Genomic DNA, 25267 nt, shown 5'->3' with positions numbered 1-25267 from the left:
AGTCAGCACGCACATACTGTCCGAATGGTTTTGGAAAGCCAGAGCTTGAAATGGAGCCTGCCGTTCTTTGAACAAATGCCACGGGCAGGCATGCAGTAAGAGTGGTCACTGCTTGGTTGCACCATGCCAGTGTTTCTCTGTAGAGTCAAAGTGATGTAACAGGTAATACTAGGACCTCGCAGAGAGCAGCACGCTGGAGGGACAGTACATTTATATATAGTAAAAAGTCTTTATTAAGAAGTCAAAAAATAAAACTCTTGATACAATTTTCATAACCGTCAAGTCAGCTCAGCAAATATATAATCAGTACTTTAGCCATGTAAGGTTAAAGGTCCGTTATTTTCTTTTAAAATAAAATATATTTTAGTTCTTAAAATTTATTCAATAAAGTACATATTTTCCTATAAATTCCCTACATATACATAAGAAGTAAAAAATAAAAAAATAAAACTAAACAAAACAAAATAAAAAGGCAATCAAAATAATCTTTTTTTGCGACATGACGTGCTTAACTGTGCCCCGAACTGTCCCACACCTCTTCTCTTCCCTAGTCCTCCCCGCAATCCCAGCCAAGACACCTGTCCTTTTCAATGCATTGTGGGCAGCTTTCACATTGGCAAAATAGAAGATAAAACTGTGTTACCGAAAAAAATAGAGATATATTTATAGAACCGTCAAGAACTGTCCAAAAAAAATAACTACATACAAAAAAAACCAAAAAAATATTATAATAATAATAAAATGCTTTTAAAAAAATAAAGACAACCCTTGTGTGTCTTAAAATAAAAAGTGCAACCGGACCTTTTCTTTCTGTTTATTTCACTTTGCAAACTGAATACTGTTATTTGGAAAGAACTGTTGAAGAACAGCTGCTCGTTCTCCTCCCCAGCCGCCACACCTGGGTTCAGAGTTAAAGCTATTCTGTAAACATTTGATTTTTTTTCTCCCTTCTGCAATTTCACGCCCCTCTTTCCTGTCATTTTCCTCGTCCCTTCTTCCCCCTCTCCCCCCCCCGTGATCTTCCTCTCCGGCTTTCTACCCAGCAAGAAACATCGTCTTTCACCCTCCCCACCCGCAGTCCCAATCCAATCCCTTAAATAAAATGGTTGATTTAAACAGTTAAAAGTTCTTAAAAAGCTGTGTTGTAGGGAGAGGGGTGGGGATGGGGGGTGGCGGCCCATCCGATCGGACTCCGGATGGACAGCTAGGAGAAGATGTGGATGGCTTGAGTGGCTGGGGTGTGGCAGGCAGGGCACTCCGGCTCGGCTTTGCCGCAGATGCGGATGGCGCACTCCATGCAGAAGAGGTTGTGGCCGCAGGGCACGAGGGCAGCGATGACCTCACTTTCGAAACACACCATGCACTCCCGGGAGCTCTTCCGGTGTCCGTCAGAGCTGCTGGAATCCGTGGGGGAGCCTGAGGTGCCGGAGATGCTGCCCGGCAGGGAGGAGGAGGAGGAATAGCCTGTGCTGTTGGAGAAGGAGGAGAGTGAGCCCTGGGTGGGCAGCCAGGACAAGGTGCTGACTGGGTCGCTCTGGATGCGGCGGGCTAGGGGGTGGTCCAGGGCGATGCTGCTCTCTGGGAGGGTGGGGGAGTGCCGGGGCGTGGCCGTCCTGCTGATGCTGCTGTTACGCCTCTGTGAGCCGTTGATGGAGGAGCAGCTGCTGAAGGCCTGCAGGGGGTTGGAGCGCTCGAAGGGAGACCAGATGGTGGTAGGCGTGGTGAGGTCCAGGGCCAGGAAATCGAAGCCGAAGTCAGAGTCTTCGGAACTGAGCGGTGGCGCCTGAGACTCGCTGAAGCTGAAGCCGTTGCTGGTGCTGTACGGGCTGGTGGGGCTGGTGTCAGCCACCCGGCCACTGTAGTAGGACTCGGTGGAGGTGCTGCCCAGGGAGCTCAGGCTGTCGTTGCGAAGGCCGGACGAGGGCCTGCGGGCGGGGTTGGGGGCTTTGGCCCAGAGGCTGGCCGCGCTGCCCAGCAGGTCGAGGCAGACGTCGGTGCCATTGGAGTGGAAGTCGTTGTCTGCGCTGACGTCAATGAAGGAGCCTGTCCTCATGGTGATGTGGGCTTCGATCTCCTCCCGGGCCCGGTCCACGTTCTCGGGCATCCCCGTCACCTCAAAGACAGGCTCTTTGTCTCGGCTGGGCGTGACAATGTACGTGTGCGTCTGCTGCTGGATCCTCTTGATGGTGGCCCCCTTGGGCCCCACCACCAGGCCCACCACCCGGTAGGGGACTCTCACCTGGATGGTGGTCTGCCCTGGCAGGTTGGGGGGACCCTGCACGGTTCCTGTCAGGCCGTTGACCTTGTTGCGAGTTGCTCGGATCATGGAGAAGTGTTCAGCAGCTGAGAGGATCTCCCTCTTGGCCATTTCCACATCCTCTTTCCTCCCGGTTACGATGAAGATGGGCTCCTCCCCTCTGACTGGCGTCTTGATGTAGGTGTTGGTTTTAGCACGCAGGGCTTTGATCTTACAGCCTGGAATGCAAAGGAGACAGAAAAGCGACACGTATTAAGTTCCAGGTTGAAGCTGGGAACCAAGCACACCTTGCTGCCCGTGCTGGAAAGAGGGCCGGGAAGCCAACAGACCTGAGACAATGCAGTAGTTTCACTAAATTCACACTTACAACCAGGAAACCTTCCGAGACGGGAGGCCTCACGCTTCACAGGCAGGAAGTTACAACTGAGTTCTGGTGAATGGTATGGGCTAGTGTGAAACACGCAGGCCTGCTGACCTCCCATCGCCATGTCCGCTGGGGCAGGACCTTGGGACCCCAACCAGGGATCAGGGCCCCATCGTGCAAACACGACACAGATGATCCCTGCCCCAGAAAGCTCCTTATCAAGGACTGAGAACATGCAACAGGTGAACACAGAGGAAACCTTGGCGGAGAGGTAGGGGCAAGTCAAGGGGACAGAGACAGACACGCTCGCCCAAGTTAATAGTTACAGCAGCCCTACGTGGTGGCCTTCCCCCTCGGAGATGGATTAGAAGGAAATGGCAGAGGAAGCAGGCACAGGAGTTACTTTTATCTCAACAGCAGGTTCGAGAAGGTGCAGAGAAATGACCCTTTGGGGTTTTTTAAATCCCAAATGCTTCCTTTATTTGGAGCCAAATAATGTCTTCCCGGAGCTCAGGAGGCAGCAAACTAAGCGAGAGCAGCCTGTGACATGGAGAGTTGAAATGACCCTGACCCATGAGTACACCAATGACCAAAGGACGGGGGTGAGGGTGTTTGTCTAAACAGAGACCAGGCAGGCTGAACAGAAGGGGACCCCCTCTCGCCCCCGCCCCCCCATGCCCATCTTTTCTTTCTTCAGTTCCCGTTACGAGCAGGTATATTACTGTTAGCCTCTCACCGGGGCCCCACTGAGACCCCCTGTCCAGACACACAGACAGGGGGAATTTCTTCCCTTCTTCCTTTGCTTTTGGGCTAAAAAAATTCATGTGTTTCTGCCTGGAGGAAGAATTCAAATGGAGGACAGGGAACGTGTCCACTAGGAGTCCCAGAGGGGCTGAATTAAGGGCCTATTTATGCAGCTCTGGCTCGAAGGTCTCTGGGACAGGCCGAGTGATCTAACCCAGTGGTTCTCAACCAGGGGTACGCACACCCCTGGGGGTAGGCAGAGCTCTTCCTGGGGTCCATTAACTCCTCTAGAGATTTGCCAAGTTTTACAACAGGCTACGCAAAAAGCAGTAGCTAAGTCAGTACAAACTATAATCATCCAGACAATGACCTACTTACATTTCAGCAAGTAGTATAGAGAGCAGTGTAAGTACAACATTTATATTCCAATTGGTTTATTTTATAATTATAGGGTAAAAAGGAGAAAAGGAAACAATTTTTCCGGAATAGTCGCTGTGGCACTTGTGTATTTTTAGGTCGGATTTTGTGAGCAAGTTGTGGTGAAACTTGAGAGGCCGCAAGATAAATCAGACTCCTGAAAGAGGTAAGGTCGTCTGGAGAGGCTGAGAGTCACTGGTCTAGTGGATGGGGCGTCGGCCTAGGACTCAGACCTGGGTGTTACTCCCAGCTCTGCCACCAACCTGCTACGTCACCTTGGATAAGTCACTTTCCCGCTCTGTGCCTCTGTTTCCCCTCCCGTCTGTCTTGTCTATTTAGACCGTGAGCTCTTCGTCGCTCACTGCGTGTGTGCGGAGCGTCTAGCACAAAGGGGCCTTGATATCAGCTGGGGCCTCCAGAGGCTACTGGAATACAGCCAGTAATTCCCTTAACGCCGATCAAAGCCCTCTCGGGGGATACGTTTCTGGTAGCTACAGTCCCACTCTGCCCAATTTGTGTTCGTTCTACTTGCGCTCTCATAACTTTCTGTAACAAAACTGACACAAGTGACACATTCTAAATCCAGAGACCAGGCTTGTTTCCTGCTCTTCGATCCCAATCACCAAGGCAGAAGCGTCCACATCCTCTCTGCCTGCCCAAGCTTTGGTTTCACCCAAATATTATTAAATCACCTGTACTGCGGCAGCACCTAGCTGCCCATCACGGGCCAGGACCCCATCATGCCAGGCCCTGTACAAACACACAACAAAAAGACAGTCCAAGAGAAACACCAGTAGATACTGATAACACCATGAGATATGCTAGAAGGACCCTGGTCAGGCAGGTTATCAACCTATCTAAGGCACATGTCCCCCACATCACTGTAGTGACAGCACTTCTCACAATCTGCAAGGCATTTGTCATCACAGGACCCATGTGCGTCAGGGCAGTGCTATTATACCCATTATAGAGGTGGGAAACTGAGGCAGAGAGACACTGACATGCCTGAGATCATACAGACAGTCTGTGGTGGATCAGGGGCTTGAACATGGCTCTCCTGAGTCCCAGGTTGGAGCCTTACCACTGGACCAGGCCCCAGGTTTAGGCTTTGTAGAACCGTAGTAATCTGCGCATAAAATGGGTCTCCTTTCACCACATCTCCACAGAGAGGCTGCAGTCAGGTCGTGGCCGCTTTTAGGAAGTATATCACAGCACACTGACAAGGGCATTAAGTGTGTCAGAAAATTAAAACTGAAAAATTGTCAAAATGAGCAAGCTGAGTGCATTTATAGATGCCAAATCCTTGCTTTTTGATGGTGTTCATTCATCACTTACAAAATTCAGCCGGTCATTCACAAAGGGGTCTCCTGGTCATTCGTGTGAATGACTAGGGCTCGGCCCTATCAAACAGGAGCTCTCTCACCGTGGTTAAATACGTTCAACTCTGAAGAAGCCAACAAGAGAAATGAGTTACGTTTGAAACAGGAGCATCAAGGTGTCACTACAGCCCGGGACCCAACCAGCTGTTCTGAGCTTGGGGCCCAGATATAGTCTATGGAGGATGAGAAAGGAGTGGGGAAGTAGTTTTTAAAAACCCCAAGAAGACTCCCCGGCTCTGGAGATCATGCACACAACCTAGACTGAGAAGCCCATCAATGGCCAATCAAGGAGGTCTTATTGGGTGGCGGCTATGCTTTCCCAAAGCCCACATCATGACAAAGCTCCAGGATGACAACTGTGGGGAACAGCTTTGCACATTGTAGCAGACAAATGCATTTCTCTGGCCCATTGGAACTCCTTAACATCAGCTCATCTGTGTGGGGGCCAGAACTTTCTCGGAGGCTGGTCCGAGACTGTGGAATGAACATCCTCCAGGAACTAAGGAACGTCACAAACCTTCCACTCCCAGTGCTGGGTGCATTTCTTTGACCTGGCTTCTCTAACATAAAGAGAGAGTAACGTGTATTTAAAAAAAAAAAGTGGGAGGCGGTGGCTAAAATTCTACCAGAACAAAACACGATCCTGCACACACTTCTCCTCCTGGGGAGAGAAGGAAAGAAACAACGTGTGACGTGTATGGTCAGGGCACATAATGCACAACTGGAAGGCGCTTGGATACTGTGGTGATGAGCATGGTACAACTACGCTCCTCTGGCACAACTGTGTATAAAACAGAACAGGAAGCTTCATTCTAAGCCGGTCTGCATGAAGGATATTCAGACTGGTGTGACCACACGGATGCAGTTACATTGATACAACCTTTCTGACATACGCAGGGCTGAGCCGGCACAGCAGGGCTTATGCTGGTGCTACACCAAAGGTGCTACACCAAAGAGAGTGACCCCTACTTGGTGCTGGTGCAATGTGCCAACATTAGGGGTTTGCATCAGGAGAACTAAATCAAGAGAATTTACACTGGAGCTAGTTTTTCAGTGTAGACAAGACCTCAGTCAAGACTCTGTGGTACAAGCCGCAGTGGGGATCTCTCCTATAGCTGGAGTGAGTAAGGAAAGAGATGTATGCCACCCTCTTGAGCCTCCTCCATCAGGGAAAGAGCTAAAATACAGTTACTCCCACATGGAGACCCGGTGACTGCACTGGGATTCTACATGGCAGTAATTATACAGGCAGATGGAGCCTCTGAAAGGATGGTGGCCTAAGATCTTAACTGTATTAAAGCACCAGCGACTTGCAGTGTTCAGAGAAAGACTGAATTTTGCTGGACAGAATGTAAAGGGGATTCTGTATTGAGGCTGCTGGACACAGACAGACCCTGTGGTTCTCTCGGTCTCTCTAAATTCCAGCTGGCACTGCCCAGAGTCACCAACCTGCTCCCTAAGTCTTGGAGTGGAGCAGATAAAAAGGGGTGTTAGCTCCACTACGCAGAGAAGCAAACCTGCTCACTGCAGAGAATTTAGCTCTTAGGTTGGCAACATGTAGATTTGGGGGCAGGAACCCAAAGTCACTTGCGTGCCTAAGGTACACTCCAGCCCTGGCCTGTGGCTAGGTCTGCTCAGCGTGACCTATAGCAGATCTCCACATCACAGCAGAGTTAACGCTGGTTTCAGCACAAGTTCAGGATTAGATGCAGCTGACTGCCTGTGAGTTATGGCTATGCCAGGCTCTTTCCCCCTCACATCCCCCTCGGGAGGGCTTGGTATGTCAGCTGTTGCACACAGCAGGGGGCTCACGCTTGGCATGTTGGGGTTTTCCACACCCACCCAAATGTGAATTTTTTTGGGGGGGCGGGGGAGCAGAAGGGAGTGAGGAGAAAGAAAACCCAACAAACAGATGCAGCTGGATTTTACTTATGGAAGCTGCTCCAACAGGGAGCCGACTAGCCGATGACACTCCCTGATAAAAAGGAGGGAAGATTAATTGCACGGGGGCCCTGTTAGAGAGCCCCTCGAAACGGCGCTCTCTCTCACACAGCACACCAGGTGTGGTCAGCCAGAATGGCCACAGGGCTATGTTTCTAGGCTCAGACTCGAGGACACACCTGAGTTCATCCCCTCTCGCAGCCCACTGGACTCCGTCTGCTGGCCTCTGGGAGGCACCATAAGAATCATAAAGCATCGCACCATGGTCCGAGCATGCAGGAAATTGAATGTCAATTGAAAAGTGTTTGTCTCTTCTGTTGGTGGGGGGCCTTTTTTGGCACTAATTTAGGGCAACAACTGTGCGGGTGTATTTATGGCTAGAGGCTGTAAGGACATGACTCATTTAGTAGCTTGCTGGATGGGTATATTTATGGGTTGGTCAGTGCAGCCAGGTTTAGTCTGCTTAAGTGGGTCTGGGAGGCTGGGACTCCTGAATTACCCACCTGGCTGTGTCACTGATGGGCTGTCTCTCCTGCAGCCAGCCATTTCCTGCTTTGGGTCCCAGTTCCCCCATCTGTGAGATGAGGGTAACACTCTGGGTGTGGAGATGAACCATCAGGCCTACAAGCAGCTCCTTTAACCTGAAGATCTCAAAGCAGTTGCCACCATGACAGATGTTCTCCCCAGTTTATTGATGGTGAAAGAAAGGAGCAGACAGGTTAAGGAACTGCCCAAAGTCACACAGCAAATAAGTGGCAGAGTTAGGAACAGAACCCAGGTTGCCTGACTCATTGTCCCATTTTGGGACCACCTGATCACGCTGCCTTCAAGAAGCATGGCTGGCAGAGAGCTAACTCAGGGCTGAGGATCCTTTGTCACTCCTGGGTTTGGAGGAAGACTCATGTCTCCGGCACTCTTGAGTAACACGCTCATTCGAATCTCACCGTGTATAGTAAACTGCTCAATCCCGTGCAATGAGAGGCTGGGGGGACCGGCACAAAGCCTGCAATGAGAGGGGGCCTTCTGCCTTTCTCGCTGGCCACAGGAAAGAACTACATACTCTCCTAGGAGTCAGTCCTCAGCAATGTTGTGAGACAGCTATGCATTGACAGGAAAATGAGCCTACCATGTCAAGATGGCTGATGCATCTGTACAGTAACTCTGCTTCAATGCATCCATCACATTGATAAAAATCCATCTACACTTCTAGGCTGACGTGATGCTGACCACACATTACACTGAAGGAAGTTTTCTACCCACCTTCAAGTCTCATTACGCTAATGATCTTGCTGGGGTTCTCTCTCCACACATTTCCCTTGACTCTGCCTTCATCAGGGAAAGGATGCAACTCAAACAGATGGCCAGGAAATGAAATGCAGTAGCAAAGAAGAGAAAAGTTCTGGGACTTGATCCCCTAGAAACAGGAGAGCTCAGAGTTCACACACACAGAGCTTTGGGCTAGGAATTTCAGTAAGAACTTTTCAAATCTCAAACTATTAATGGTCTTACTGCACCCTTCAGTACGGAGCTGATCTGAAATGTTAAAGGGGAGATGCATCCCGGCTGTTATGCCACTGAAGCTACACCAGGGTAAATCTGGCCCAAAATAATTGAATCACTTCCTTCATTCAGCAGAGCTCAGGATTCTGGGGTCTTCTGGCAAGAGCTATCAGCTGAATGGCACAAAGGAAGGCAGGCGGTAGTCACCCTCTGCTCTGTTCACACCTGTAAGGCACCTAAGAACCTGGTTTGCAGAGGTGCTGAATACCCCCCAGCTCCTGCCAAAGCCAACTGAAGCCATGAGGGTTCCAAATCAGGCCCGAGGTCATTGATTAGTAACATCTGATTTAGTTGGGGTTGGTCCAGCTTTGAGCAGGGGATGGGACTAGGTGACCTCCTGAGGTCTCTTCCAACCCTGGTCTTCTATGATTCTATGATTCACTTTTCACCCTTTATGGTGCCTGCTTTCCATAAGCAAAGCCTGACGTGAACGGGTTAGCGCATCTGTCAGTACGGCCGGCAATGTTATTTTAACAGTGTGTATTTTATATATACACACCATGCTCACTGCATTCCTCTCCTATAAAATACAGGGCTGGTGCTTCACCATCGGGCACCTCGTGCAGCCGTGTGTGTGTAAAATACTGCCACTGGGATCTGGCAGCGCTTTACATTTGCTTGGCACAGAGGGAAGTGACAGCAAGGAAGAACTGGGCTCACAGTCAATGGAGGGTTAAAGTGGATACTGTAACGGAAGAACGCCTCGTGGATGTGCAGTGGGGTTTGGAGTCCAGTGCATGCTCCTCTGGAGATGATCCTCACGCCTGGGATTTGAAACATTTCCCTTAAAAACCTCTCGTTTCTTGAGAGCATTATAAAAAGTCAGGAGCTTTTGAAAGATTTAATGAGGTCCAAAGTCCAAAATGGCAGCCACTGGTGCAAGAGGGCTGCTGTATTTACATGTGCTGGCCATGCTCCCAGTAATGCTTTGCAGCCTGGCATCAAAGGGCTGCCTATTATTCTGGCCCAGGAACACTGCCATTCCTCACTTCTTGTTACGCCAGTCTCCAGCATGCACACTGCACCCATGGGAGGCTTATATTGTGAGGCCATTGAAACAGATGCTATAGCTCGGCTTCCTTTGGGTGCAGAACAGAGGGGAGACTTCATACAACTGCTCCAAAATAAAACCAAACTCTGCTCCTCTGGCTAAGGCAGAAGCCCTCAGCATGAGAGGTTTCACGCTGAGATCAGTAGGAAAACCCACCCTCTTTGAACAGGTACAATGTACCTGAACTTCCATCACCACCAAGGTAAATCCCAAAGGGACACAGCCGCTTCACAAATCAGGCACCACCCAGATCCATCTCTAGTTAATGCCTTAAGAAATACCCTTCTCTGAATAATTCTAGTGGCCATCGGCTGACACCATTGCTACATGGGGGAGGCATCTAATCCCCAGGGAAATTCAATACAAGCTGGGGAAAGGCTACTCTTTATTGCCGTAGGGGTTACAGGGTGGGGGGCAGGTCCGCTGACATGCTGAGCACCCACAGATTCATTTTAAGGCCAGAAGGGATCATTATGACCATCTGTGTAGCACAGCCCAAGGTTACCAGCATCATCCCCCTTTCGCAGATCACATGCTGCTGTGGGGAGGGACGAAAAGAACCCAGGACCTCTGCAATGGGAGATGAGGGCGATACCCCTAGAACACGCAGGGTCAGCACTGCTACATTCTCGTCACGTACCCTGTGCGCACCCTGGAAACCAAGGCCGCAAACAGCAGACCGAATCGGGATAATCCGGATCCTGGTTACAGTGGGAATGGAGCAGTATTTGTTGGTCCTTCATGTTCCCTTCTTCAACTCATTGGTTCATCCCATTGCTAAGGCCTAGCAAGATGTAAAGCCGACAACAATTTCCACTGTTTCAGGAAAGAAAAATTTGTTGTGCCCATGGAAGATGGGTGAGACGAGAATGTCGAAGAGTTTGTCAATCCCCTTGAATGATGTCCCACTTCCAGTCAACGTGGAAAAAGCGGACTTAGTAGCTGCTGTGGCTGAGGATTTGCTCACGTTCGGAGAGCTGCTCGATGAGGAATTACTGAGCTGCAGCTGCTGCAAGGCCAGAGAAACGAGCCTGTGTTGATGAAACATATCATAATCAAGAGGCTAATCAAGAGAGAGTGAGGATGGTTTTGAGGACGTTCCACCTCCAACCATCTCTAAGCTGTTGAAGGTTTTGAACAAACTTTGGCACTTTTCGCAGCTAGGGGGACTATGTGACAGTGTCCAGAGGTCTCTTGGGGACACTGAATTCCATCTCCAAATCAAAATTGTGACTGAGAAGAAGCAGAGCAAATTCTTTCACCTGAAATGAGTTTATCCATTCATAATTAATTTACAAGTGGATACTGTATGAACAAAATGCATTTGGATGTGGAATAATACTGTAATAACCTAAATTAAAGTATTATTTGTTTAGCAGATGCCCTTATCCAGGGTGATGTACAGGGCATATGAAGTATTACAGGTAAGTGCGAATATAAAAACAGTTTACAAGTAAAAACAAAGAGGCTGTGTTTGTTATCAGGGTCCATGTTTGATGGTTCTCAAAAGAAAACATGATACTTTTATAATGTTCACTCAACGAATACTACTTTATTGCTACAATATGTTAGCAGGCTACAAATGCAGAACAGCGCACATGTTAAAATGTACAGCATGGACACTAATGCAATACTGTAGCAATAACAAACATACATTGCATTGTGGCAATTACAGATAGTTAGCGAGTACTGGAGCTATTTTACGTCTCAGAAAAAGCAGGCTGTCTTTGGTCAGATGAAACACCCCATAACAGCAACAGCTGCTTAGGAGCAACACAGTGAAAAGGAACAAGTATGTTGCTACTAGCGAGTATCTTCTGTAGCGCTTAACTAGATGGGTCCAGCTACAATGGTACCGCCCTTTACTGTGGCTGCGGTTCTACTGGTATCAAAGCTATTCCTGTAGAGCTTACGCCTGTATGGGAAAGGGAATAAGCCACATCAGTACTAGGAACCTTTATACCAACAGAGTTGCAGCCACACAAGGGCATTACCAGTACAATGACACTGGTAAAATAAATCCCACTCCGAACGAACACCGTTATACCCATATAAAATCTGTGCGCAGCCCAGGCCTTAGATTCCAATGGAGCTTAAGAACGTGCTTCAGTGCTTTGCTGAATCAGGCCCTTAGTAAATGGCCAGAGAAGCGTTTCAGAGGGAGCTCGCATAGTGCAGAGGGTCAGCTGCTAAGGTGCCTGCCACAGCAGGAGGTGAATGGCTGGCCTGGACATACAGACTGAGCGGCTTGTAATTTACAAGTTGCAAGGGCAGATCCAACCTGAAAAAAATAGACAACAGAAACCTGTACAAACGTGTATTTAAGTAACAGCCAGAAACCAAGCCACGCTGGAGACTGAGACGATACTGCAGTATACACACAGAGCGCTGGGCAATGGGAAACGGTGCAGGCCATGGTTCTGTAGGGAGCAGCCACAGATCTGTTAGCACACTAAGGAATCCCGACCCACACACAAAGGATGCCGTATCCTATGCAGGGACAGTTACTAGGTGGCAGCTGGGATGTCAGGGAGAGCACCAGTATCTGGAAGGGATCTTTGTTCACTAAGGATGGAACAGGGCAGCTGAGCTGCAAAGAGGGCAAGGGTTGGAAATTGGAGCACTGTGGCAGGGGAGGAAGGGATGCAGACGGGCGGGACAGCCCCAGAGAGCTAGGACAGAGGGAAGCCGTACTGTCTGGAGAAACCACTGGGGATGGAGTGGTATCGACTGGTCTCATCCGAAGGGTGACGAAATGGCTGAATGGCAGGCCTGGCAGTGCCAAACAGGGAGAAGAGAGCTGCCCATCAGAGCTGTAGAGGGGCCAGTAATGTTCCCAAAGGTGGCGGTGTGCCTACCCTTAGTATTTACTACTTGTATTTGCAGGGCACCTAAGAGCCCTAGTCACAGCCCAGGATCCTGATGTGCAAGGTGCTGTACAAAGCCACTCCCTGGCTCAGAGAGCTGGGTAGAATGAGCCGCATTGCTGTATGGTATTAACACAGAACAAGGCTGTGCTGCTTGGCAGGGTCCATCATTCAGTGGGGGGAGGGGAGGAGAAGGGCACAAACTTTGCTACAAGTTTAACAACAAAGTTAGATCCACGTTTCTATTACAGACCAAAGTAGGGGGAGGGACAGCTCAGTGGTTTGAGCATTGGCCTGCTTAAATCCAGGGTTGTGAGTTCAATCCTTGAGGGGGCAAGTTGGGGATTGGTCCTGCTTTGAGTAGTGGGGTGGACTAGATGACCTCCTGAGGTCCTTTCCAACCCTAATAATCTACGATTCTATGAATCTCGCTCGCCCCCCGGGGGAACCACTCGCAGAGACATTCCAGTTTGTAACTCATCCATTCGCTCCTGCTTGGTGTGACAAACACACCGAGAGGTTCCCTCATCTCCAACTGCAATAGGTTACGTTTCACTTCAGGGTCCTAAAAGAAAACATTCAGCTCTGATTTAGGCCTCGATCGGGACAGCATGTCAACTGGTGCTTAACTTTAAGCACGTGCTCTAGTACCACTGAATATCAAGCATGTGCGGTCCTGGACCGGGAGGCTTTCCTCCGTGCAGGGCGGGGGGCGACGGGGGAAAGTGGCGATAGCTGTATTCACACCAAGCGTCCCAGCTTGGCCCCCGCCCACATCTCCACCCAGCAAAGGCGGCTCGATAGATTGGTTTCAATGGGATCCTCCTCTTGAAATCCTCCCTTCCAAGCCCCAGTCACCTGCTGACATTTATACTCTGCTGTTTGGCCAGATTCCTCCGTGTCATTTTAAACAGGCGTGTGGCTCTCTCCACTGCCCCTCCTCCAGTGCTGCGGGGCAGAACGGCTACGTTTCAATAGCAGGCACATACGTCGTGATAATCATCTTCCACTCACACTCTGCCTTTCATCCCTGAGGGATCAATGATGCGCTTTAGAGGGAGACGCTAATGTACAGAACCACACACAGGAATCGCAGAAGCCACTTATGAACTGCACCCACCTCTGGGGTGGAAAAGGCGTGTTGCTGTGCACTGTTAAGAAGTTACCATCCATTTAGGACAGGAAGTGAAGAACAGCAGAAACAGGGCAGAGGCAGAATGCAGTTACCCAAGCTGGAATCTGGCCAAGTCACCAGGGCTATGCAAAGCATCATGAGATGCAGGATGCAGGACATGCTTGGGGCTCCTTCTGAGTGGGAAGCACTTCACGAACGCCAGGGGTGGGGCAGCAGCTGCTGGAGCCCATCGCCTCTCTAAACAGACCTGGGGTGATGTTGGTGAGAAACCAGAGGGGGATTAAGAGTCAAAGTGCCACCGGTCCTCTAGCACACTCTGAGACCAAATACAGGCCAGCCTGCAGTGCTCCCATCCCGAGCAGCACCATGGCAAGTCTGAGGATGGGCAGGGCTTACCTACAAGAGACGTTTACAGCACTAGCGGCTGGGACAGCCCCTTGGGAACCTCTAGAACAGGGGGCCATAGTTTGCCCTCTGGCCAGCACATCTCAACTAGCCCCCTGGGACAGGAGCTCTCTCTTTCGTGAAAGAGGCTGCTCAAGCTTAGTTGCTACGCACATCTCCACCTCCTTTCCCTGATCCAAGGTCTCATGCCACCATTGGCAATACAGAGTTTGCAATCCCTCGTGTAACAGAACAACACTGGCACAAGAGGCGCCAGGGCTGGGGCTAGACGAAGAGGAGAACCATCACATAAGCACTTCTGTTGCATGCACTCTTCAGCTCCAAAGAGCCCCGCAAATGGTAATGAATTCAGCCTTACACCACCACTGGGAAAGGCAGGCATGTGCTGTACTTCTGTGCTTTCTCCAGACGGTGTGGAAGCTGAGGTAGGAAGACCAAGCCACTTGCTTCAGGCCACAGTGGAGAAAGTCAGGATACTTCTACCCTGCAAAAAAAGCCTGCGGTATGTCCACACAGCTACTAGACACCCGGAGCTGGCCCATGCCAGCTGGCTTGGGCTGCAGGGCTGTTTCACTGCTGTGTAGACATCTGGGCTTAGGCTGGAGCCCAGGCTTTTGGACCCCGTGAAGTGGCAGGGTCCCAGTGCTTGGGTTCCAGATCAAGCCAGGAAGTCAACACAGCCATGAAACAGCCCCGCAGCCCGAGCCCTGCAAGCACAAGTCTGCTGGCATGGGCCAGGTGTGAGTTTTTCTTTGCTTGGGTCAACTGACCCAGGGTCTCTCTATGGAGCTAAAAACTGCAGCGTAAACATTTCCGCTGGGACGCCAAGACCCACCAGCCTTGCCGGGTTTCGGAGCTCGTGCAGGAACATCTAGACTGCTATTTTTAGCCCAGCACAAACCCAAGTCAGTTGACCTGGCTTCTGAGATTTGCTGTTGTGGGGGTGGGGGGAGTTTCAGTGTAGAATACCCTTAGTGTCAGCCAAGATTAGCTCCCAGATAATGCAGTGAGAAGAGAGCTCTGTAATAGCACAGGCCCTGAGCTCAGACCAAGGGGAAGACACATTTGGGAAATTGCAGACTGACATAAAGGGATATGATAAAATGCTCCTTTTATCCGATATGCTGGGCGTGACGGCAGAGAGAAGAGCTAGGTTAGGGCTCAGAAAGGAGAGAGTTGAGTAAAACAAAAGGAAGATCATTAGCGGGCCTAGGTGAGAGCAATACATCATCCCCCATGTGAAGCTGGGACTCATAGTCCTACAGCATGTTCTCGGGGTTGGAACTACTGGGACTCCTGCAGTGAGGTCAAACAGTGGCCGTATTTCACCCTTCTCGAACACCTTTCCTCCAAGGATCTGTACAAACGTCAGCTCTTCTAAATCTCTTGCCGAGATAAGAACTGTCCCGATATCACAAATGGGGAAACTGAGTCCCAGAGAGAGGCAGTGACTTGCCCAAGACCACACCTCAACTCCAAGTGAGAGCTAATAGAACCCAGGAGTCCTTCCCCTGCTCCAATCAATGGTAACTCACTGCCTAGCTGAAGAGAGGGGATGTCAGAAGCGTGGGCCGGTAACCTTCCTCAATTCCTCTGCTCCAGTACCCTGCCCCCACCCAGCACTGGTTACATTAGTACTGCCGCAGTTTTTGCTGGTTCAGAAGAAAACCATATTACAGCAATTAATGCCTACAGCGCTCCTTTGAGCCGGCCCCGCCCACAGCCAGATTCATGACCCGGTTTGCATGCAAAGGCATCACAACATAATCCCTCTGCGCTGGTACTGCCATGTGCCAGCCGAAGCAGTATGGATGCGGAGGAGAGGGGAAGGGCCCTATGCTCCCCACTCTCAGGCAGCTTGCGGGAAGATGCACAGTCGTTGGGCACCTGCACCAAAACCACTCCAGCAGCCTCTTGCCCTGGGATGGGGGGCTGCTCGCTCTCGGTTTGCTGAACAGCTCCTTGTTTCTGTAAGCTCAGCTGATGAGAGCCAGTTGTGGTGACTGAGCAGATGTGCTGCTTTACACAGCACAGGCCAGCGTCGGTGGGTCCCTGAAAGTCCCAGGGAACAATAAAATTAATAGCCTTGGAAGAAGGGTGGGGCGTCACAGTGAACAACGTATTTCATGGGTCAGCCTTGACACAAGGAGCTAGTTACACACTCTGATGGGAAAACTGCTGCCCGACGGAACGAGGCTCTTGAAGACTTTCACACTCAGTCTATTGTAACAGTTCAGTTTGGTGATTATGGAAGCTAGGCTACTAAACACAGTACAGTCAGGGCTGGTATCTGCATTCCGGTTACTCCCAGAAAGCGCTAGGTGGTCTTCAGACATATTGGAAGGCAAGGTCTTTGCTCCCAAAAATCTTGTGTGAAAAGCTCTGCCGATGCACCTCAATCCAGATGTGCGCCCCCTCTCGCCCCCCCCCCCCCGCTATTCAGTCTCTGGGATCTCCCCTGAACTCCTGCTCTGCCGATGCACCTCAATCCAGATGTGCGCCCCCTCCCCCCCCCCGCTATTCAGTCTCTGGGATCTCCCCTGAACTCCTGCTCTGCCGATGCACCTCAATCCAGATGTGCAGCCCCCCCCACCGCTATTCAGTCTCTGGGATCTCCCCTCAACCCCTGCTCTGCCCATACTCCTCAATCCTGATGTGCAACACTCCAAGTCCAGGACTTCTGCCTGAATACACACACTGAGACTTTCTGGACTGCACAGCAAGCGTGCAATGTGAATAAAATGTCCAATGGTTGCTTAGGTCAAACTGATTTCACCCATGACCCTTCCACTGCATTCTACGCCTGCAGGGGCCAATGGTGCATTTATCCTTGTAAACATCCCTGAAACAAAGCATTTCCCACACTACACCTCATGCTCATTTTCCTTATTACAACTGATTTAGGAGCCAAGGTAGCAGAACCTTTACAACACGGAATCGTAACGCAGAAGAAATATATTATAGTCATAGAGGTGGGGCTTAGCGGCCCAAGCACAGATCTAGGAGACAGTAACACTTAAATTCTTATCCTGGCTCAGAAACAATCTTTCAGGCCCAGGAAAAGTCAGTTAACTTCTTGGTCTTAGTTTCCTCATCTGTAAAATGGGGGTGCCTAAACTGCACGAAGGCCATGTTCTCCAGCGGTCAGCTCAGCAGACTGGGGAGTTAGGAGACATCAATTCTAGTTCCAGTTCTGCCACTGGCTTACTGTGACACTATGGGCAAAATAAATCTCCATTTTACAGACAGGGAAACTGAGGCAAAGAGAGGGTTTTCTACCCTCAGCTAAAATATCAATTACCTCTAGTAATTTAACCCAGACTAGGCATGACAGCAGGGCCCTGAGGCCCCCTGGGGGGCCACAAAGCAAGGCCAGCATTTGACTTGCTGGGGCCCAGGGCAGAAAACCAAAGCCCCACTGTTTGGGGCTGAAACCCAGAGAACTGAGCCCCCACCCAGGGCTGAAGCCAAAGCCTGAGCAACCTAGCTTTGCAGGGCTCCCTGTGGCCTGGGACCCAGGCAATTGCCCTGCTTGCTACCCCCCAACACTGGCCCTGGCTTTTATATACAGAAAAACAGTTGTGGCACAGGTGGGCTGTGGAGTTTTTAGAACACGTTGTGGGAGCCTCAGAAAGAAAAGGGTTGAGAACGCCTGGACTAAAGAACACTGGCAATGGATCTCTGCTACTTTCTCTTAATTGGTAATTCTACTTCATTGGGGTGAAAGGTCATCTGCTGGGACATCCTACTAAAGTAGACTTGACTTTAACATAGAAGCATATTGTAAGGATTAACATTCATGTGTCCATAGCGATCAAGGGATCTTGGTACCCAATTCATTCTGGAGCTTGTATTTCACACCAGTTTCATGCAGACAAAAGATTCTTAGGACATTGCAGTTATGCACAGAAGCCCAGTCATTTAAAACCACAGCTCTCATCCCTCTGGTGGGGCTAAAAAAGGCTCAGAGATACTTGGGCAGGGGGCCTCAAAACCACAAGAGCACTACCTGTACTTCCAAAAAGGACTGATGGCACAGTGGAAAGTTAGATCCCATGTCTGGGGAACGTTACAAGACAGATCTGCACAGAGCCAAGAATTTCAAGAAGACAACCTGTGAATGGGAAGGGCTTGATTTCATTTCTGCTCTCAAGCTGAGCTGGACGCAGGACCAAGAGGAAGTAAAGTCACCTTTGTGTCTTCCCTATTCTGGGGCTGGGTCAGATCCAGTTTGACCTTGATGCAAGTTGGAGCAGCATCAACACAGTTCTAATTTGCACCAATTGTCTCAAGGGTTTTCTGGTGGTTGAGAATAGCTACATCCCCTCTCCCCTGGAAATGTCCTGACATGCACCTCCATGAGGTGGCACACAACCAGGGCAGCACCAACCTGATGGCACCCTAGGAATTCCTTTGTGCAGGGAGAATCCCTCCAGAGCTGAATCTGCCAGCCCTACTACTACTTTATGCCAAGAGAGGTGACAGAAAAGGGGCCTCAGAGCGGATCTGAATCAGGTTCAAATTGTTTGGAAGAGCTGGGAGATGGGGGAGACAGGGAACATGGGAAGAGGAAAAAACAGGAAAATATAAAATTAAAAGGTATTTCAATATTTACCCTGTGGGGCGAGGGTAGTGGAAGCAACTACAATCTGTTAGTGTTATGAACCCAAGTTTCTACCCCATTTCAGCCTCTGCATGTGCTATTCCAGGGCACTCTCTCCCTCACAGCATGCCACTCCTAAATCACATTGATTATTAATACCCTTGCAACGTATTTGCATAAACCACACCAGTTCCCAGAGTTTGACAAGCATCCAGGCTTCCCTCTGCACCAAGCATTTCCTGGAGGACTAGGAGCACGCAACTTAAGGAGACACATGTTTAATTTAATAAGGGTTGATGAGACGTGGAATTATGGCTTTTCTATAGTTCCGTCACCTGAGCAGACAGTACATCTGAGTTCCTGAATGGGTAATGGACTCTGGTTTGGGATCCTAACAGTTAAGAGAAAGAAAAGACCTACTAGATCATTGAATCTATCCCCCAAGAGAGGATGCATCAGAAATTAAGTTGATACTTCCTGTGGCCTTGGCCAAGAAGCAGTGAGATCCTGCTATACTCTGACCCAAGAGTCAGTTAACCAGGTATCATCCTTACAGGGGTCACGCCCACCGTTTGCTGCTTCACAAGCTCTCAGCACAGCCTCCAGGTAACCACAGAAAGTTGAGGCTGAGCATGAGCAGTTGGTATAAATCGGGATTGTGGATGCCTGGAAGTGGGCTGGAGCTCTGGGAGCAGGCCAATGGGAAGCAGAGAGTATGATGTCATCATGCTAATCACAGCATGGCTCTAGCTAACAAAGAGAACAATGGGGCTGCCACACCACCCCACTTCCCCCCATGAAAAACGCACAAGGGCCCCACAAACGCTTTCCATTAAAATGAAATGATCACCAGGAGCCACACACCTACAAAGGCAGGCAATAGTCAGAGGTCGAGGGAGGAAAGGCTGCACCTCAGACCAAACACACGGGAGGTCAGTTTGCAAACAGATAAGATTCAGATCTCGATGATGATTTTTGATACTTAAAATGCCCATTTGATTTATTTGGGGTTTTTCTTTAAGATGTAACTTTAAAGACTAAAATATATTTTTATTTTAAAGAAACAAAATCCACCCAGCACACGCCCAGCTAAGTACCACAAGCATTGAGGCGTGCCCTTGTGTCCTTTTGTGACAGATTTTTTTGCAGTCAGGGATCCCTATGCCCCTCCACATCTACTTCATAGCTCAAGTGCTTAACATATTTTAAATTAGTAGATGAAATTAAGAATCCAACTGAGATCAATTAATGATTTCCCCCGTGTGTGTGTGGGGAAATCATTTAAATAAATGGAAGTATTTTCATCTATTTCATAGTCATTTATACTTTACAGTCTATTTCCACAGACTTGAGAAGTCCAGTAATCATGAGAACTTTGTGGGTGTGTATCTATCTATGTATTATACACAGTGTGTAGCAGGCCTGTATAGTTTAGACAACAGCAAACTCTAGTAAAATATTTACAAATGTGGAGTCATTTCAAAATGGCTTGTTTATAAAATAGAATTAAAAGTGTCTCTACATAAAGAGTTTGAAGGGGTTTTATTTCTAACAAGTTTCCACTCCACACTCCTCAGCACAAAGAAACAAAGACTAAAACTGACCCAAATAAAAAACTGGGATGGGCCAGTGCATCTCATACTTTCTGATTGCTGTCTAGGGGGAAAAAACCCAAAAAACATAGAACACACATTTCTGTGCATGCCATGGCTCTCCAAGAGACAGGCAAACACCTTTCTAACTAGATACTGGTACAGAGCAGTGGCCCAGGAGTATTTAAGCTACAGGAATCTCCCTTTCTCTCCAAATCTACCAGTGTCCTCTGGTTCCCAAGTCGAGGTATTCAGACACTAATTACATATGTAGGCTCTATTAAAATCACTCAATACATATAGAGGGAATATTTTAAGTGACATATATATATATATATGGATATTTTGGCTTATTATACAGACTCATGGACTTGCATCTCCTCCTTTCTCCATTTCAGATAGTGCGTTATCTGAAGGTATCAAACCTGAAAAGCTGCCTGTAATAGAGTGGAGGAATTGAAAGGGTACAAGGGAAGAGAGACACAGACAATGGGTAAAACAAAAGGAAAAAAGGCCGCTGAAGTTTACCTTGTCTCCCCACAATCTCCGCTACATGTTCAGAGCTGGGGACAGGGACACACTCAGTCATGTTCACGCTCTTCTTTCTGCTTCCAATGATGCTCATCTGTTCAGCCAAGATGGAGTGGTGGTGGCCCAGGTGGGGGTGAAAGTTGCTGAACACATCTGGAGGGGAAGTGATGCTGGAGGTGGAGGGGCTCACATCTGGATCCAACATTGGCAGCCCCCCCAGCATCCCAACTCCCCTGTCCAGCCCTGACCCATGGTCCATTTCATCCAGCCCTCCATCCCCAATCTCCAGCACCTCCTCCTCCACTCCTTCTTCGATCACCCCTTCTTCTGCCTCCTCCTCCTCCAGCCCCAAGATGGAGAGCTGGTCCAGGGCAAACCTCAGCGCCGCTGCCGCTTCTTCCTGATCGGGCGGGGGCTGCGGCTGCCCCGCTCTCTCCGGCTCGGGCTCGGGCTCGGGCTCCAGCAGCGGCTGCGCTTCGGCCCCAGCGGCGGGCGGCGGCGGGGGGCTCAGCAGCCCCAGGCAGTGAGGGGGGCAGCAGGCTGCCTCCCCCCCGTCGGGCTGGTAGATGGAGCTGGGCATGCTGGAGAGCCGCTGCCGGCTGGTCCCCTTCTCCCGGGGCTGACAGCTCCGCCTGCGCTCGGAGTCCTCCCGCTCCCGCTCCTCCGCCGCCGCCTCCTTTGTCTGCTCGCCGGCCGCCCGGCCGCCCGCATCCAGCAGCAGCGGCGGGGCTAGAAGGGGCTGCCGCGAGCAGCGCCCCCCGCCTCCCCCCGCTGCTCCTCCCAGAGGCCCAGGACGTCAGCCCCAGCCCAACAATGGGTCAGGGCCGAGCCGGGCGCATGCGCGGCGGCCCGGCCTCCCGGCCCATGTGGCCAGGGCAGGGACCAGCCAACCAGCGCCGCCTGCCGCCAGCGGGGCCGCCCACGGGCGGGCCGGGGGGAAGCACGTTGCGAGGCTGGGGCCCGGGCAGCGGAGTCCTTGGAGCGGGTGTGGCTGAGTTCGCCCTGCCCAGTGCTCTGCAGGAGACAGCGCGATTGCTGCGGGCACCTGGGCTAGGCAGACCGTGCCCCTGTTCCTCCTGACAGCACCCCCAAAATACTGGGTTCTCACCCGCCGGAGGCCTGGGCAATTACATAATGAGCTACACCTAGGAAGGGACAGAAAAGGCAGCAAGAGGAGGCTTGGTAAATACGTTAGCAGCAACAGAAAGACAAAGGAAACTCCCGCAGCTCCTTTCCTTACTGGCCAAGAGCTCAGTGGACATCAAGTAAGGTGAGATGTTTCATGGCTGTTTTCCTTCAGTCGTCACTAAAAAAGGAAACTGGGACCATATATTCAATGTAGTATTAACAAAGGGGAAGGAACAATAACCACCCTAGGGAAAGAATAGGTGGGAGACAATGTAGATAAGTTGGATGTAGTTAGGGTCACTAGCTGACCTTATTTTATAGGGACAGTCCTGATAGTTGGGGCTTTTTCTTCTATAGATGCCTATTACCCTCCAATCCTGTCCCAGTTTTTCACACTCGCTGTCTGATCACCCTAGCTGTATTCAAGTTGGCAGTGCCTGATGAAGTTAACTGGAGGGAGCTTAAGGAACTAGCTGAAGCAATTTTGGACCCGTTAGCCATTATCGGTAAGAATTCATGGAAGAGAGGCAAGGTCCCAGGAAACCGGTAAAGGGCAGACATAATACCAATCTTTAAAAAAGGGGACAGAAGCCCAGGGAAAGTATAGACCAGTTAGCCTAACTTCAATATCAGGAAAGATACTGGAACAAATTATAAACAAGCAGATTGAAAGCCCTTAGGTGGTGATAGGGTTATAAGGAATAGTCAACATGGATTTGGCAAGGACAAATCATGACAAACAACCTTATTTCCTTCTTCGGCAGGGTGACTAGCAGCTAGAAGGAAGCGGTAGTCATGACAGAGTTTTATTTTAGTAAAGCTTTTGATATAGTTCCACATAATATTCTTATAAGCAAACTAAGGCAAGGTGATCTACTCCAGCTGACATTACTATAAGGTGGGTGCCTAAAGGTTGAAAGACCATCCTTAAAGAGTAGTGGCTCAGGTTTGCTATCCAAGGGGAGGCTATATCTAGAGTGGGGTTCTACAGGAGTCTGTCACTGTTCAGTATTTTCATTAATAGCTTGTCTAATGGAATGGAGAGTATGCTTACAACATTTGTGAATGACACCAAACCGGTAGGGGTTGCTAGCATGTTAGAGAACAGGATTAGAGGTCAAAACAACCTTGACAAATTAGAGAATTGGTTTGAAATTAACAAAATGAAATTCAGTCAAGACAACTGCAAAGTACTACACTTAGGAATTAAAAAAAAATCACACACAACTACAAAATAGGGAAAAACTGGATTGGGTGGTTACAGTGGATCATAAATTGAATGAGAGTCAACAGTATGATGCAGTTGCAAAAGTTAACATTCTGGGATGTATTAAACAGATGTAAGACACAGGAGGTAACTATCTTTGGCACTGTCCTAACTTGGCACTGCTGAGGCCTCACTGGAGTGCTCCATGAGAATCTAAAGGACAGCCACAAACATGATCAAAGGTTTAGAAAACCGTACCTCAGAGGAAAAGGTTAAACTAAACTGGGCCTGTTTAGCTTCCAGAAAAGAAGACTGCAGGGGAACCTGATGACAGTCTTCAAATAGCTTAAGAGCTGTTATAAAGAGGACAGTAATCAATTGTTCTCCACATCCACTGAAGGTAGGACAAGTAGTAATGGGCTTAATCTACAGCAAGGGAGATTTAGGTTAGACATTAGGAATAACTTCCAAATTACAAGGATAGTTAAGCACTGGAATATGCTTCCAAAGGAGGTTGTGGAATGTCTGTTGTTGGAAAATTTTGAGAACAGGTTAGACAAACACCTGTCAGGGATGGTCTAGGTTTACTTGGTTCTACCTCAGCGCAGGAGGCTGGACTAGATGACCTCTCAAGGTTCCTTCCAGTCCCATATTTCTATGATTTTCATGTGATGCAGCTCTCCAGATCACCAGCAGTTTCTATAATGTAAGGAAAATGTCTGGCAACCTTAATATGAAGGTTGTTTCCAAACCCCCTGTAATTTAAGTTTACCTACTCCTTCTGCTCTCTTCTTTCCTAAAGAGTAGCTCCCAAGCTAATACATCAGAGTATAAATATAGACCTTCATAAACAATTGCCAAGTAATATACCTGGTGGGATCCTAGAAACAATGCATTAGAAACCTCCAGCATTAAGTAGGAAAGAGCATGTATTTAGCCTCTGCCTTTTTTATTGTTTTCAAAAACTAACCTTCCATAACCTCAGAATAATCAAATATCACACTGCGTAATAGTATGGGCATTTCTTGTGAACACCAGCAATAAAGACAAAAACAAAGTATATTAAATAAATAAAATACGATTCAGTGTGCACTGCAGGATTATTATATCAAGGATGGAACAGGTCCACTAGATCCCAGTTTACCAACTTGAAAGAAAATTTAAAAAAATCCAACAAAACATGGACATAAAATGTGAAAACAAGAAACCTCATAACATTAGACTTTGTGGGCTTCTCCTGTTTCCTGCTTTCCCCCCTCCCTTTGTCATGGCATGTTGTTTAACCCAGATTGTAAACTCCTCTAGGGAAGGATAGCATCTTTTATTTGTGTGCAAAGTGCCACAGAGGCCTGCGATGCTGTTAGATAATAGATAAAAATGTAGTCCACGCCTCCTGTAGTGACAGGGCAGATTTCCCCCACAGGTGGTATTAAGCAAATATTAAGCTGATCCTTCTGTATATGAGGGTATATAGCCAGTCACAGTATTGTGTGTGTTAATGAATGCTTCTCTCTATGGTCTGTTTTTAAATGAATGAAATTTTATACACTAAAATATCAAAATCATGCTTCAATGAACTTAAGTGGACTGAACTTTAAATGCATAATGGATACTTTTGTTGATACATGCAGTTGCGTTCAGAATTTCTAATTCCCACCCCAATCTCATTAATTACTTATCAGATTTTGGAGGATTTTAATACATTTTCCATTACCATGATTACTGATAGTGTGATATTTTTCTTAGCAGTCAATGAAGCAGTCTCTCTTGTATAGATTGCTTGTTAAGAACTCTATTTTCCTGTTCTTGTTTAGATCTCCTCATTTTATAAATACTAATCATCAGCCCTCAAAAAGGGAGATGGTAGAGAAAAGAGAAGACGTTTGATCCTCTCAGTGATATTTCTCTCTGTAAAGCTTGTTTGGGTTAGAATTCTTATGAAGGATACTTAAACAAAATAAGGCCCTGATCCTGCAAACATTTGCAAATACGTGTAACTTTATGTATATGAGTACTGGTGTCATTGACTTCAGTGGGACTATGTGTAGTGTGTAAAACTATGCATGCGTGCAAGTCTCTGCAGGAC

General features: G+C 48.8%; 1 protein-coding gene across 1 annotated transcript; it reads right to left on the bottom strand.

Moving 5' to 3' along the window:
• Window positions 1–249: 249 nt before the first annotated feature.
• Window positions 250–21599, bottom strand: MEX3D (mex-3 RNA binding family member D). The gene is made up of 2 exons (XM_030540635.1): window positions 20844–21599; window positions 250–2475 (listed from the first exon to the last, which is right to left on the bottom strand). Exons 1-2 carry the CDS (start codon window positions 21424–21426, stop codon window positions 1205–1207), a joined length of 1854 nt encoding a protein of 617 aa, XP_030396495.1. The 5' UTR covers window positions 21427–21599; the 3' UTR covers window positions 250–1204.
• Window positions 21600–25267: the final 3668 nt, after the last annotated feature.

Source organism: Gopherus evgoodei, chromosome 22 (assembly GCF_007399415.2).
Source record: "Gopherus evgoodei ecotype Sinaloan lineage chromosome 22, rGopEvg1_v1.p, whole genome shotgun sequence".
Classification (NCBI taxonomy): Eukaryota; Metazoa; Chordata; order Testudines; family Testudinidae; genus Gopherus; species Gopherus evgoodei.
The sequence above is the reverse complement of the archived record's forward strand: the minus strand, read 5'-3'. Positions and strand labels throughout refer to the sequence as shown.